General features: G+C 29.5%; 1 protein-coding gene across 1 annotated transcript; it reads left to right on the forward strand.

The window, feature by feature from the left end:
* Positions 1-3,899: 3,899 nt before the first annotated feature.
* Positions 3,900-9,465, forward strand: LOC110614067 (probable RNA 3'-terminal phosphate cyclase-like protein). Its single transcript, XM_021755530.2, has 6 exons — positions 3,900-4,430; positions 5,001-5,150; positions 7,590-7,768; positions 7,846-8,021; positions 8,153-8,366; positions 9,049-9,465. Exons 1-6 carry the CDS (start codon positions 4,226-4,228, stop codon positions 9,256-9,258), a joined length of 1,134 nt encoding a protein of 377 aa, XP_021611222.1. The 5' UTR covers positions 3,900-4,225; the 3' UTR covers positions 9,259-9,465.
* The last annotated feature ends 7,983 nt before the right edge of the window (positions 9,466-17,448 follow it).

Genomic DNA, 17,448 nt, shown 5'->3' on the forward strand with positions numbered 1-17,448 from the left:
GGGAGAAATCTAGCTCCTTGGGTCTACAAGCTCCAAAACTTGATCTTAGCTCCAAAACTCTTCAAAACCAAGTTAGAACTCGTCAAAACTTGAAAGATTTGAGGAAAATCATTAAAACCAACCATGGGAGAGCATGGACTCACCGTTGGCCGAAAATAGGGGAGAAAGCTCGCCTGTTTTCGGCCATGGGGCCTTTTATAGGGGCTGGTCAGACCACCTTCGGAAGCCTAAAGTGCCTCCAAAACTCACGCAAGTTGGCGGCCGAATATGAGGTTCGGCGGCCGAACCTGGGCCACTTTCGGAAGCCTAACTTGCCCCCCTAAACTATCCCATGTTCGGCGGCCGAACCTGGAAATGTCTCCATGGTCTTTTTCATTCAAAATTCAATTTCTTTCTTACTTAAAACCACCGAACCTGGGCCACTTTCGGAAGCCTAACTTGCCCCCCTAAACTATCCCATGTTCGGCGGCCGAACTTGAGGTTCAGCGGCCGAACCTGGAAATGTCTCCATGGTCTTTTTCATTCAAAATTCAATTTCTTTCTTACTTAAAACCATATAATACATGAAAACATTTTATAAAAACATAACTTTGCCCTTCTAGAGGTTTCTGACATCCGAGATTCCACCGGACGGTAGGAATTCCGATACCGAAATCTAGCCGGGTATTACAAGCGTACTCTCTCTGTCCTATATCGTTATCCATCTGCCACCTTCATGCGTGCATATTGTCATGAGTACGAAATACCGATTATCGTTAGATTGCTATTTAATTTCTTTTGATCCTATTTGGACAAGATTCCTATTATTGCGGGCTTTGTCCTTGTGCATTGGTAATTGGTTGGATTAGTCTGCATTGATCTCCTTTAAACTTTATCCGATTTGTGGGCTCAAACTTCAGATATCGAAGCTTCATCTCATACAGCGGGTTGTGGTTCTGTATCACCTTTAAAATTTGGGCTGTAGCAGGACTTGGCAGGCCTATTAATCATCAGTATTTTTAATAGATTTAACAACAAATTAACTTTGATTTGTGATGATTGAATTACAATGTTTTTCAAATGTCAAGATTCAATAATAGAATTTTAAAAATATAAAAACTAAACTTTACATTTTATTAAAGTATAGAACAAAATTGTAATTTATTTTACTTTTTAATATTTATATTTTTATTATTCTTTTATCATTTAGCAAAATATATAAAAAATAAAAAATAAATAATTGTAGTTGAGATTTGAATAGTTCATTAATTTGTATTTATAGTTAATATGACATTCATAATATTAAAAATAGTTGAATGAAATCTGAAGCAATCTGTTCACTTGCAAAGAATTGGAGCAGTTTTTTGAAAATTTTTTCTAAGAAAACTGAAAAATATAGTTTTTATTTTCTAAATAGAAAAGTGGAAAACCAATTTTACAATTTTGTAATATTTAACTATAGTTTGAAAAACAATTTTAAAATGTTTTCCACAATATTTCTTTATAATAAAAAATTTATTTTTTAGTTACAATAACTCTTTCATAAAAAAATGTTATAATATTTTTATAACTAAAATTAAATAATTATTTTAAAAAATTTAAAGTTAATTATATTATTAAAAAAATAAATTATAGATACCTAGAAAAAAAAATAAAAGTAAAAATAATTAAGGTTTAAAAAAATTTAAAAAACCATTTTTTTTATTATGTAAGTTATGAATTTTTTTATTAATTTAAATTTAAAAATAATTTTTTATTATTAACATATGAACTTTCTCTAAAAAATAAACACTACAGTTTTATTAGAAAATAGAAAATGGAAACTCAAAATTATTTTCTATAAAATAAACACTAAATAGTTTCTAATTTAAAATTATGACCGATCAATAAAATAAATTAGATAAATTGAGCTGGATTGGTTTGCAGCGTCAAACCATACAAATAGTTTTCATATACTTTAAAAACAATTTTCTCCTTTTCTTTAATAATAAAAAATTATTAAGATTAACAGGAAAAATATTTTTTATGAAACATATTTTAAATTTTTTTTTCTTTTTAATTTTAATTTAAAAATAAAAAATTAATAAATTTATATATAATAGTGTAAATAAAAATTTTAAAATAATTTAATTTTTATTTTAACATGAAAATATTTTAGAAATAAATTTAATTGAACTCTTATTTTAGATAAATAAACTCAATTTAATTTTTTATCAAATAAACTTTTAAACTTAATTTCTAAGTCCACATGAGTCTTTATAAATTATAATATTATTTTTTATAAGTTTAAATATAAAAAATTTAGTATTTAATTAACATAAAAATAAAAAAAATCATAAAAATAGTAAATAATTTTTAAAATTATATAAATTTTATTATTAAAAAATAATACTAAATTACTTGAAATAATAATTTTTTATTATAAATAATATTTTATTATATCGGGACTTATTTGACTACGTAAAGTTTATGAATTTATTTAGCTAAAAAATTTAATTGATTTTATTCTGCTCTCAAATAAAAATATAGAAATTTAATTATCCTAATATTAAAAAATAGTAAAAAAAAAGCTTAATTGATAAATTTTCTCCATGTTTTCAAAGGTTTATCGATTTTTACATTTATATTTTAACTTTAAAATTTTGAATAATAAAATCAATTTCCGTAAATCTGTCATAATTCTAACAATTTACTTTAATCAATTTTAATAAAATAAAATTTTAATCCATATAAATGTCACGATCATTCTTTAAAAAATTTATTGGATGCAAAAATTAAAATGATTATGTTAATTTATATTTATAATTAAATTTAAAATTTTGGATAATAAAATTAAATTTTTTTATTTTATTTTAATTATAATAAAGAGAATTAAATTGAATATAAAAATTATTAAAAAATTATAATATAATTCTTAAAATTTTATTTGATTAATAAAATAGTCTTTAAAAAATATATTTTTATTTATTTTTAAAATATACTTTAATTTAATAAAATTTAAAATGTAAAAATAGTATAATATAAAATATATAATACTTTATTTTATTTATATTATCGATATAAAATACAGTTTTTTATCGGATCAACCAATAAATTAATGTACATCATAAGATTACCTGTTATGTAAGTGAACAAAATAAAAATATTAAATATTTCAAATAATTTAAGAGACATAGTTAACATATATAAATTTTTATAAAATTTATAAAGAAGATTACTGTATGTATTAAAATATATAATATTTTATTTTATTTAGTATTATTAATATAAAATATAATATATTATAAATGTATCCATAATTTATAATGGTAAGTATAAATTTTTAATAAAATATTTTAATATATAATATTTGTATGTAATATTTTATGTAGTAGAAATTTAGTAATAATAAATGTTTATTTAATATTATGTACATATAATAAATATAAAATAAATATTTTTTTAATATAAAATTTAAATTAAAGGATTATATATTTATTAATATAAAATTTTAAAGACTATATTATAATTTGCTATTATATTTTTCATATTTAATTTAGTTCTCTTTGTTATAAATTAAAAAAATTTAATTTTATTATTTAAAATTTAAAATTTTGAATATAAATATGAATTAATGTAAATATTTTGATTTTTTTAATAAATTTTAAAAAAATAATTTTATAATGTGATTTAAAATTTTTTTCTATTAAAATTGATTAAAATAAATGATTTAAATGAAAATAAATTTAAAAATTAGAATATAAATGTGAAAAGTGATAAGTTTTTTTTTTTATTAAATATATTTTTTTTAATCGAAAGGTTATCCATATCGTTCATAAAAAAGCCTTAAAGGTCCAATCTTATTATAAAACACCCTTAAGAAAAGCTATTGGATGTCTAGGGTTACAAGAAAATGCCCATGGCCCAATGCAAATTAGCCCAATACAAACTAGCCCTAGCTAACTAAATGGAAGTAAAACCTCTTCATATCACCACCGCTGCCTACTACAAAATAAGTTGCGCCATCGAACCTTCAATCCAGCAAACAACTAATTTGTGAATCAGTAGAATCGCCCCCTCCTGCTGCCGCAATCCTCAGCCCCTCTGCCTCTAGCCCGGCGGCAATAGTAGAATCGCCTCTCTACGGCTCTATCTTTAGTAATCGCTTCAGACTTGTGAACGCTGGATTACGTTAAAGTGTAGGAGAGGACTTTGATTTCACCGACACAAAAATCGAATACTTGGGATTCATATTCATAAATCAAATATGGGGAAGATGACTTATAAGAGGTTAAAAGGAAGCCAAAATCTCCGCCTCAGACTGCTATTAGCGACCCTCTCTGCTACTCCTGTTCTCATTGAGGATATTCGAGCTGACGAGACCATACCAGGACTCCGTCCTCACGAAATCTCTTTCCTCCGCCTCCTTGAGAGAATCTCGGATGACTGCCTTATTGAAATCAATGAAACCGGTAAATTTTCTACTATACATATATACTTTATTTCTGTCCACCAATGTGTCCTCAGGAAAAGGGGGTGTGTGTTTGGTTGGGAAGGGGATATGTTCACTTAAATCAGCTTCGAATTGGTGTGATGATTAGAGGTGTAAAGAGCTCAAATTTTTGGTTCTTCAAAATTTTTTTTCTAGCTGGAGTTGCTGGAGTTTCTCTTTTCGAACTCGGGCCGAATGTTAATAAACCGAGTCCGCTTTTATGGAGTCTAATTTCAAATAGTTCACGAGCAATTCAATTTATTTACTACCAATATGTGTCCTCAGGCAAAAAAGAGGGGGTTGGTTTGGTTGGGGGAGGGGATATGTTCACTTGAATCAGCATCAAATTGGTGTGATGATTTATGGGCTGTTTTATCTGTGCATTACTCTTTTTTTTTAATGGGTTCCCACTTCTATGCTGATCGGCTTGTGATAAACACTTTGTTTAGTGGAACAACCTAGTTATGCCGTCTATCACTTTTGTGTTCCCCCTTCCTCTTTCTCGTTTTTTTTTTTTTTATTTATTTATTTCCCTAAATTTATTTGGCAGGCACAAAGTTTAAATACAAACCTGGAATCTTGATGGGTGGGAAACATATTGTGCATGATTGTGGTGTTAGTCGATCAATTGGTTATTTCCTAGAGCCGTTGGTAGTTCTTGGGTTGTTTGCAAAGAAATCCCTTATGATAAGGCTCAAAGGTACGGCGTGTTCATTGGATTGTTGCAATTACATGTACATTTTTTTACTTAGTTTCTTTTTCTGTTGAATTGCTGCTATAATCAGTAGCTTTGCCCTTTTATTTGTAATAAACACTGAAAAGTCTAAAAGCTTTTCTGTAAATTTGTAATAACCATTTGTTTGAAAGTAACCTATCTGAGCTTATAAGTTTTGGTTGTAATGATGACCAAGTTGTCTAAAACCCTTCAAATGCCTGTAAATCAACTCAGAAACATGGTTTTAAATTGCGGTCGCGTGGTCGCGGGTAACGGAAGTTCATAAATAAAATGATATTAATTAGATTTAATTTAGAACAATGTATACAAATGCATAATAAACATAAATATATAAAATATAGATTATTTAACTTAAGTTAAGCAACATATAGTTTAAAATAAGAAAAATCAACATGATCTTTATAGATCGAGTAAACTAATAGCTCAAAGTATAATTTTAACTCAAAACTAACACTTTAAACCACAAAAACTTACAAAAAAAAGGGAAAAAAACAACAATTAAAAACTAAAATAGATAAAATTTAACTAACTTTTTAGAAGAAATAAGCTTGGAAATAGAGTAGTTTATAATGGATCTAAGTTTATACGAGAAATATGCAGGGAAGATTGAAATTTGAAAGAGAAAGGGAAGCGAGAACTTAAAAAATAGTCTTTGAAGCTGCTGAAAAGTGTAGAAACTAATGAAAATGAGAATGGAGCAAAAGATAAAAGATATAAAAGAATTTTAATTATTGGTAACAGCCGTTATCGTTACGTAACGGTCGGTAACGGCCGTTACCGTTACGTCACGGCTGTAACGGCCATTACGCCTACAAATCAGAAGGGGCCGTTATATAACGGGATAACGGGTAACGGCCCCCCAAAATCCGTTACATAACGGCCGTTACGTAACATAACGGCCATTATTTAAAACCATGCTCAGAAAAGGAAAGATCGAGCCCATATATTAATAGGTTTGGTGGTCTATTCTAGATAGTTCTATATTTTTAATAATAGATATACCAGAAGCTATATTTATGAATAAAGGCTTGGTCGTTTTAAATTATTGCAAATTGGGAAGATGTACAAGACTCATGCGTGATTAACCCATTTATTTAGAACAGTCTCTGCTTGAGTGTTTTGATATAATCTTTTGTTAAAAAGAAAGCATAAAGCAACATTTTTTATGGTGGATGTTAGAAATATATACTATCCATATGTTGCATGGTATCCTGATTGCTATGGTACTTAAGATAGCTATTTCTATGAACTTTGCTAGCAATGCACTTTGGTTGGGCTGTGCTCTTGCTCAAAATGATAATTGATTTCTTCTTTTAGCACAAAATTGATCCTATAAGCCTTGCCCCCCTTGTTTGAAGAACTAGAATATAAAGTTTCTTTTATGACTGCTATTCTTTTATCTATATGCTTTTGGTGGAGCAGAATATTTTAATGTCTGTGTGCGCGTGTGTGGATATGCATGCAGGCATGGGGATTAGGTTATGTAGAAATTCACAAACACATAAAAATTGTCTACTTCATTTCACAATTGTCACATAACTCTGGTTATTTTTAGCTGCTAATTCAATGGTTTCTTCCACTTCGCTAGTTTTGGTGGAGGAGTGCTATCCAATTTCAGCTGCTCTGCTTAAGTTATATATGTGCTACCAACGAATCATGACAAGGGAAGAAAAATATATATATTTTTTGAGGGTTTGGTGGGGGTTGGTGGATGAGGACAACCGTATTCAAGTGAAGTCAGCCTGCTTGGTGTGATAGATTTCAACTCATTTAGCATTCTGTTTTCTTCTTGAGTTTTGGATGTTTGCACGTGCTGCATCTAGAATTATTAGCACTTTCAAGTGGGGATTGACCTTGTTTTTTCTGTTCAAATCTCCAAGAAGAATTCTTGTGTTTATTGATCTGAATTTCTGAATTATATATCTTCTTTATTCATAAATATAAAGAAATAGAAATATTATTTATTGCACAATATCTGTTAAATTACGAAGTCCTGCTACTAGTTTCTGACTTCTGAACTATGATATAATTGGACGAACAATCTAGCATGTAGGATGGTTGAATTGAAGCCTATTTAGTGGAGCTTGACAATTATCAGTTTTAGAAGATCTCGTAAATTAGTTTGTATGTCACAAGAAGAGGTTGACCATTTTCACTTTTATGCTCAATAACCAGCCAGTAACTATCCACCCTGGAAAAAATGGAATTTGTGCTGTGATTTTATAACTGGAAAATTTAATAATGGTCTAAAACACTAGTTTCACACAAAAGCTAAACAGTGCTCATTACTTCAGATATTAGTTAAATAACAATGAATACTTGTGATTTCCACAATGGAAAAAGAGCCAGGAATCACTTTTAAAAAGAACTTGTGAATCAACTAATTGTTATTGTATTTTTCAGGAATTACAAATGATTCAAAGGACCCATCTGTTGATACTTTTCGCTCTACTACCTTACCCATGTTGAAGCAATTTGGAGTTCCTTCAGAAGGATTGGAACTGAAAATCGAGAGTCGTGGATCTCCCCCTCATGGAGGTGGTGAAGTTGTTTTATCAGTTCCTGTTGTTCAAAGTTTACAGGTGAGATTTTGAATCCAGTGGCAGTTATTTTTGTGTGTTTTACTGTTTTCTTATTTTCTGGTTTGTTCTGTTTACAGGCAGTAACCTGGATTGATGAGGGAATGGTTAAGAGGATTAGAGGAGTCACTTACTCAACTAAAGTATCTTCTCAGTTTGAAAATACAATGATACATGCTGCCCGTGGAATCTTTAATCGTTTGCTTCCTGATGTTCATATATTTACTGATCATAAAGCTGGTCCTCAAGCTGGAAAGTATGCATTTTATTAGTAACTCTCATCTTTTGGTTTTCAAAATGTTCTTTTACTGTGGAAATATAGAATAACACATGATGTGTTTTTAGCATGCTACATGTAGTACTTACATCAATTTAATTTGATGACAGTTCTCCTGGTTATGGGATTTCCTTGGTCGCTGAAACTACTTCAGGCTGCTTCATCTCTGCTGATACAGCAATTTCATATGTGCGCGGGGATGATATAGGTGAAATGGAAGATGAAAGGAAAGAGTTGATGCCGCCAGAGAATGTAGGCGAGCAAATTGCTTCTATTCTTCTTGAAGAAATTGAGCAAGGTGGAGTTGTAGATTCAACGCACCAGGTGTGTGTTATTTCTTCCTCCTTTATGCTATTTCCCTTTTTGGTTGTTTAATCCTGAAAACTTCTGCTGACAATCAAATTCTGCAAACTCACCAACTCATTTGGATGAATTCATCTGTAACTGTAATAGAAAATTTTTTTTCTTAAGGTATTAGATGAAACTAATAATTACAGTGACATAAAAAGGAGATGTAAATTCTGTTTGCGATAAAACCTGTCTAAAGACCAACCAAGTGCATGATTCTCAGCAGAAAAAAAAAAAAAAAAAAAAAAAGAGGGAAAGGGAAGTTTTGCAATCTAATTCTTATTGTTGATAGTAATACTTTGGCTAAATGCATACTTGTACACATGTACTTTAGTACTTTTGTTTATAGGACATCTTAATTTTAACCACTTTTGTCTATGGGACATCTTAATTTTAACTTAATAAACACATAAGTTTTTTAAAAAAACATTACTTTTAAACCCAATTTGACCAAATTCATGGTTTTTAAACAAAAAAAAAAAGTTGTGTTTAAAAGTGATGTTTTTTAAATTTTAAGCGTTTATTAGGTCACGACTAAGATTGAGGTATCTAATAGGTAAAAATATTAAAGTATATGTGTGCAAATATGTATTTGATCATAATACTTTCTTACTGTCATCTACCTTCTTATAGTTATTGACAGTATCTTTTGTTGCAGGGTCTATTATTTATTCTGTGCGCAATATGTCCACAAGATGTGTCAAAGATTCGTGTGGGGAAGCTCTCACCTTATGGAATAGAAACACTGAGACATATTAAAGAATTTCTGGGGGTTAAGTTTGTTATTAAGCCAGATCCATCAACAGGGACAGTTATACTAAAATGTGTTGGGTGTGGATTGAAGAACCTTTCTAGAAAGATTTCATAATGATGATCATTGACTAAAGTCCGAGGATGAGCTTTTTGCAGACTAATTTGGAGGAGAATCCTTGTAGCTTCATGCAAATCTATTGCCATGAAATTTTGTTTTCTCAGCTTTTTGTTTTTTACCTTATTAAATTCTCATTTTCTTCTTTTCTTTATTCTCGTCTTTATTGAGCGAGTTAAATTTATAGTTGGCTAGTTATTGGAGGTAGTATCTGTATCTTGCTATACCATAGTTGGGCATGTTTTGTTCAAATGATCTCGAAAGTATATTCTTCGTGGGCTACTATTTAGCTTTTATTTCGTATGATTCATTTTATAAGAAAAAAAATTAAAATAAATTTTTATTAAATTATGTGAAATTTTTATATTATTTTAAATAAAATCTTTTGAAAGTTACAAAGAATTAAATTTCTTTATTCTCAAGAAAACAATCAAATGATTTGAATTGATAAGTTCTCCAAAAAATAGGGATTAATCTTTTAACAATGGTAATAATTAGGGATATTTTTGTAGATCTTAATATAATTGTACTTTAATATGCAAATTCACTTCACATTTGTTCATAAGTTGTGAAGGCATGAAAATAATGAGATTGTTAAAATATTCTCAATTTTTTTATATTATTTACCATTATAATTTTTTATTATTTAAGTTAATTCTAAAACTTGTTAAATTTTTAATTTATAATAAAATTTAATCATAAAAAATATTAACTAAAGAATTTTAGTATTTGTAGCATAATTTATGTAAGATGTATCCCATTCCATTTTAGATAATGTACATGTACAACTTATCATGCAACTCCCTAGCCTGCCTTTCTCGATCAATCTGTGCTTTAATGAAATTGCGATAGTCAACAAGATTCGGTTGAGCATTACAAAAAACTCTTTCCTTTCTATCAAGCTCTTAATAAACCCTAATATATAAATAGACTTCAATTGCAAAAAAATCTAAAAGTGTGCTTAAAAGATAGTTAAGCACGATGGATGCTAGGTTCTATGTGGAAATAAAATTGCAGTAAAAATCCATGGAGAGTAAACTGCACAATTTCCTTAGGCTGCATTTTTGAAACCGGTTCAGGTAGTTGGGCAGTTCCTAAGAAATCCTCCAATTGCATTAGGATCTAGTTTGCCTACCAAAAAAAAGGGAGAATTCTCTAAGCAACTTGTTTTCTGTTCTTTGAGAGATTTGACCAAGAATTGGATTGTAGCATATGAGTTTAGAAGCCTAGAGACTGAGTTAGGAAAACCTCACATAAAGCTTTCATCCATGTAGGTAGCTAATGCAAAAATAATACACAAAGTGATATCCCTGGAATGTCATGGTAGTTGAACACCTTAGCATTGCATGCTAGCTGTAAAGACACAAGAAATGTATAGAAAGCCAAGCTCTGGAGTAAGTTTGGCGTTTCCAAGAGTGTTTTCCACTTCCTATAGTTGCAAGTCTCTTTTCCATGTAAATTTTCATATCCAGGCACTTAAAACTAATATCTCAAAAGAAACTACGTCTCCATTGCCAAGAAAGAAAGAGATATTGTCCAGAACAAAGTTATTGCTATTTATGGGCAGCATCTTGGATATTTGCTCAACTAGGAGATGAGAGGCCTCTTGATGCAAAAGATAAAAACTTCAAGCAGCTAGTCCATACATGAAAAATAGTAAGAGGAACCTCTGCTAAAAAAGAAAAAGAAAACATAAAACTAAGAAAAGGCTACCAAGGTCAAGCTCCCTACCCAGCATCACCGCCAGATTTGTCTCTTTGGTTGGTGAAAAAGGAGGTGAGTTTTGTCTTATCTCTGGTTGGTCAGATAACTGCTTGCATAGGACTTGGTTTCTTCTTCGTATGTCACTATCTGTAACAGAGCAGCGTGAAAAGCTTCCTCCTTTTTGTTATGTCTTAGATTTACCTTTGAGTGCCACTTTTGGATAAAGATCCCATAAATCAACCGTGGATTTTCTAGCTCTTTTTTGTTTGAGACTTCTATTCACCTTAAAATGAGAGAGGTAAACTGCTGTTTATGGTTGTTGAATTTAGGACAAATTATGTTGATGGAGAGTTAGAGTCAGAAAAACACTCAGAGTTTTCAAAAGCTTGATTGAGATTGTTCGGTCCATTAGAGGATGAGTTTTGCTTACTTGTCTCCACATTATCATGAGTTGTCAAAAGTTTTTCCAGCTCACCAATATTCAACGGTGAGTGTACTTCAATCTCTTCATGGTGACAAATGAGAGCCAACTCATGTGAGGATGTGCAGGAATGTACAGTTGGGTTGCTAATGTCGTGGCGGCTTGATGATATAGAGATGGTCTGCATGTTTTCCTCTGTTCTTGGGGAATGATCAGATAATGGGTTTTTGCAGTGTTGTTCTAATTTTTCCCTTTAACATGCGTTGATTCATAATTAATTGCTAGTTCTCTTTGTTACCACGTCATCACCTTCTCGGTGCTGCATGCTAGGAGATGTAGAGTCAACTTCCTTACTAGTTGATTCAACAATGGATGTCTGGATTGAGGGAAGGTGTTGCTTTGCCAGATCATGGTAAGGTTCTTCATTAATTCTCACATGGTATCTAACATTTTCAAATTCTATTTGAACAAGTTTATTGATTTTTCCTAAAACTTCTATGGTGATGAGAACGCAGGCATAATCTAATCTGACCTTTGTTTGAGCTGAACTATCTACTGTAATAAGTTTCCTAAAAATGAATCCAATCCATTTGAAGAAATGTCTTGACTAGATTATGGATCCAACCCATTTAAAGAAATGTCTTGACTAGATCATGAGGGGATAGGATACGAACCAAATTATTCGAAACTCGACTCGATAAAAATTCGAATAGTTTCGATGCGTTTTCTAAATGAGTTGAACTTAAACTCAATTTTTAAGCTTGTTTATTAAACGAGTCAAACTTGAACTCAATAGTATTCGGTTCGTTTATCAAACGAGCCGAATTTGAACTCATTAGTATTCAGCTCGTTAAGGTTTACGAGATGTTTTGTTAAGAAACTTGCAAACTAGATCGTTAAAAAGTTCGTGAGCAGACTCGTGAATAGACTCGTTAAGCAGATTTTTTAAGATGCTTATCGAACAAATTTGTTAAGAGGCTTGCAAATAAGTTCATTAAGAGGCTCGCAAACTAAATTAATTTATAAGACTCATAAATATATTTAATAATACTTTCGTTTATGAACTCATTAAATACGAACATTATAAAATGTATGCTTATAAAAATACATTCTTAATGTAAAATAATAAATACTACTAATAAATATGAAATAATATCATAAACACTATTTAATAGAAAAAGTTATAAGTACTCTATTTTTAATATTTATTTGTATTATTTATCTTTTCTTCTTTAATTTTTAAATTTTAAAATATTAAATAATATTAAACTATTTAATCATACATATTATTAATTTATATATCTCTAATTAAAAATTGAGTAACTATACTATTAGTTTATATATTTATTTATTTTTTATTATATATCTTTTTAAGTAAACACTCCCTTTAAACTATTAAATCTTTTAATAAGCTATTATTATTATGACTTTCTATATATATTTATATAATTATTCTCATACTTAATATTGTTCGCTTAATTTTATAAATTAAAATTTTTATATAATTTAAATAGAAATTAATATGATTCATTGATAAAATTTGAGTATAATATATATATATAATTATATAATTTAAATTGATTATATTTATACTAATATATTTATTATATGTAATATTTTATATTTATATTATATATATACAGTATTTTTTGTATAATATAAAATAATTTAATATAAATTATATATTTAAATAAAAATAAATAATAATATATAAATAAATTTTATATAAAAATATCTATGGATACTAGCAACAAAATTACACAGTAATCTAAATAGAAACTCTTATCTCACCTTATAAACTATTTATATATAAATTTATATATTTATTATATATACTTCAATTAATTTTACATAAAATTTAATATAAATATTTAAATAAATGATTATTAAATTTAATATTATCATTAATCTTATATTAATACATTTTATATAATTAATTAAAAATTTTATAATTAGTATTTGAACAATAAATAATATTTAATGTTATAAATAAATAAATATTAAAATTAAAATAATAAAAAATTTAAATATTAAAATCTAAATAATAATAAAAAAAAAAATCATTTGCTGGGAATTAAACCAAAACTTCAAGAAAGTGACCATTTATTAAATACTAGACAAGGAATCTACGTTTTTTTCTGCTCACTAAACATAGAAAATTTATGGAGATGGAGGAGACAAACTCCTCCATAAATAAAAATTTCTCTTTTTATTATGATTTAAATAAAAAATTTAGTTATAAAAAGATTTTATCTAAATTATATTTAGTTTTATTAAAATCTCTTTTAATTTTTTATTTAAAAGTTTAATGTTTAAAAATTTAAATTAATTAGACTTAAACTAAATGAATTTGTTAACAAATAAAACTCTAGATCAAAGTCTGAATTGGCTCGTTTAAGTAATAAATGAGCTTGTTATGAATCAAGTTCGAACCGAGCTCAAGTATAATATTTTTTTTTATAAATCAAGCTCGAATTCAAAATTGAAGTTCGAGTTGAGCTCGAGTTTTGAATTTTTTTATTAATCGAGCTTGAACTTCTTAAATTTCGGCTCGGCATATTCCTAGTCAGGGTGATTTCTTGCAGGCTTAACCAAGTGAGTCTATTTTGTGGGCTGATAGTTGCTTTCCATGACTTAATGTAAAAAAGCCATTAGTTAAACAATCCACGGCTTCTGGTGACTCAAAGGTTAGAAGAACTTTATCACCACCTATTGTAGTGACATTGATATTGAACACTTCCTGAGCTATGAGAAGTGGTCCAGAAGGTTTGTAACAGACAGAACATCATGTAGAGTTTCAACTGCAGGCCGTTGGAGCCACTCTTCCTTTCCTTTTAGCACATCCTCTGGAACTTTATATACACAATCATTTGCGTATAGCCTTTCTTGTTCAAGGTTGTTTGCATAAATATCGAACCCTCCTCTATCATTCTGCTTGGTTTTACCTGTCTCTTCATGGCAGGCAATCAACTCTCCTTTCCATGTTGTTTCTTTCACCAATGGTCTTTTAGATTGTTGTTTGAGATTGTAAACTCTTAGTTTGTAGCTTCCTATCCATAAGTTATTAAGAGATTTCAGTAGGCTATGAACTTCTGCAGTAGATTTAACAAACCCAAAACGTCTCCCTCTTTTGTTGAGTTTGTTTTTGGATGTACACCTTTGTGATGCTGATAAATTTAGAGAAGGCTTTCCAAAGAGCTTTTGCATTCCATTCAAGGAAAAAAAATTTCAAAATAGATGGTTGTGAGACTTGGCAGAAATCTTAGCCAAATTGGGTTGGTGAAGGGCTGGCTCATAGTGTTTCGATGTTTGAGGATGAGGGGAGGAAGGTGTTTCGAGAGGATGGTTCACTGATCTTTCCTAGACAATCTATGTTGTTTTCCAATTTTGATATGATTGTTGTTTGTGGTTTTCAAGAGAAAGTGTAGGAGGCTTTGTAGGCTGACTGGTAAGTGTAGGTCTAGCATGTTTAGTTGGTGTCTGGGTAAACAAGGTGGAGATTTGGTGAAGGTAGAGAGGAAGATCATGGAGAGGAGTGGAAGAAAGGGAAGGGGAGAGGAGTAATTGTATGGTGAATTTTGTTATTCCATGTAGGATACTTATATATATTGGCAATTCAATTGCAAGCATAGCAACTGAGCTAAAAAAAATTGTTATTATTTGAAATGAAAAAAAAAATTGATGTGAAAAATATGGAAATAACTAATTTTATAGTAGCGATTATTATTTATTTATAAGTATCACCATTATTCGATTTAAACAGAAAAAATTATCTGAAAATTAATATAATCTAGAAATTTAATTTAATTTTAGAGTAAAAATAATTTGGTCCGATTTTAAATCTTAATAATTTTAGTTTAATTAGTTATTTTAATTTTGGTGAAAAAATTCTGGCCAAAATCAAAACGAAGAGAAATAAGAGAAATTAAATAAGTGATTATTGGATTCAAATTATAGGTGAATTTATAAAAACAAAGAGAAATTAAGGTTCAATAAAACACAATATAAGAAATCAATCCAAAATTAATTTTTAAATTAAATTAAATTATATCAATTCAATTGTATTCTATCAATAATATGGTTGGATTCAATTTTCATATTTAATAAATTTAATTATTTTAATTTTAATTAATTTAATTTGATACTCTAATAAACCGAACCGACTAATAGCATCTGCTATTCCATATTGGTAAATACATATTAAATCATATAGTAAGATTTCTGAAAAAGTCATTGCGGACTCGAATATTGGATTTTCAATTGGAAATTGGGAGAATTTTCCTTTTTTTTTTTGAAAAAAAATCTATCATCTTTTTAAAATAATGAAAAATTCATCAAAATTTAATATTTTATATTTGTGTTTGGAAAAATACACGACCTTTTTAAGTAAGATTTTTAAAAAAATCTCAAAATTTCTCCATTTCAAAAAAAAAAATCTCAAAATTTCTATTTTTTAATTCACCAAATCAAGAAGTTAAAGGTTTTCTTTTCCTTTAAAATATTTTTCTTTTCATTAAAATATTAGAATTATAAAATTTAAAAATAATAAAAGAATTTTATTTCTGATGTTACTGATATTAGATTGATGACGTGGCCGGAATGGAACCTCCAAACTCAAGTCAGTATTTTGAAAAATAGAGAAAATGCAATGGATGACTTAGAGTTTAGGTAGTATTAGAGATAACATAGTTTTACCTTTTTGATCATTCTCTTTTTATATTGTAAAAAGATGAAGATAAATATAGTATTTCCTGAAAATCCGGTAATGATGCAGTCGATTGCTCAATGATGGATATCGCTAGCTAATAGATTGGTAATCCCGCTCACAGGCGAAATAGAGATATGTTGGACTATACCTGATAACGATAACTCTTTGCTAAGACTCGGCCTATCAGAGAAGGACGAGTCTTAACGATAATTTGGATGTTAAAGTGTATGGGTCTCTCTTTACTCGGGTGGAACCGCTTTTTCTACTTGTCTGATCCTTACCACGTGGCCATGTCTTATGGTGACAACTCATAATTTACCTTGGGCAGATGTTATGTAACATCAGAGGTCCCCTATTAGTCTTCATTTCTTTAGATTTGAAGAGGATATCTTTTATCGAGGTCCAAGATACGTGGCCCTTCAAGATTGATTTCTCGCTTTTACAGCCCATCGTCGAAACTATCTTTATAAAGGTCCATCGTCTTCTCTAAGCATCACTTTTGTGTTCTTCTGCAACTTCTCTCTTTTTAGTGGTGATCAAGCATAATTTAGCCACATTTTTATTATATTTATTACTGTTTATTTACACATTTTTCTAGCTTAATTTGTGTTTTTGTTATGTTTTTACAGAAAAGGAAGAAATTGGAAAGTTGGAGAAAAAGTGAAGAAAAAGCCGGAAAAGTGATTGGGTCAAAGTGATTTACCCAAATCACTCGCAGAAACTGGTCAAATCACTCGCAGAGATAGAGACAGAAACTGGACTGAATCCCAGAGAGTGATTGGGGCAGATTGGGCAAGTGATTTGCCTAAATCACTCGCATAAACTGCCCAAATCACCTTGACAGCAGAAGTTGACAGCAGAGGCGGGAAAACAGCAGGGAACCAAATTTTGAATTTTCAGAAGTCCAAATCCAACTCAATCACTACCAACATAATTCCAAGAGCCATGAAAGAGTTTCTCACCTAAGGAATTCCAGTTGCAATTGAATTCAACATCAAAAGAGGAATCACAAGCCAAATTAAAAAGGGATTTCAAAACCCTAGAAGGATGGAATTCTTCAGCTATAAAAGGGCAGCCTCCAAACCAGCAAGGGGCATCTTCTGATCAGCTACTCAGCATCTTCTCCCCTCGCCAGAAACTCTGCAGCTTCTTTCTTTCCTTTCTTTTCATCTTTTGTGTATTTAGTCCACCATGAGTGGCTAATTTCCTTCTTTTCTAGTTGAAGTTGGTGAATTTCAGATTTTGTGATGAATTGGGAGATTTAAATCTCCATTGTTAAACTTCTATTAATTTTCAATATTTATGCAAATTGATCTTTCCATAATTGTTGCTTTGCTTTTAGAATCAATAAGGGCAC

This window comes from Manihot esculenta, chromosome 4 (genome assembly GCF_001659605.2).
Source record: "Manihot esculenta cultivar AM560-2 chromosome 4, M.esculenta_v8, whole genome shotgun sequence".
Classification (NCBI taxonomy): domain Eukaryota; kingdom Viridiplantae; phylum Streptophyta; class Magnoliopsida; order Malpighiales; family Euphorbiaceae; genus Manihot; species Manihot esculenta.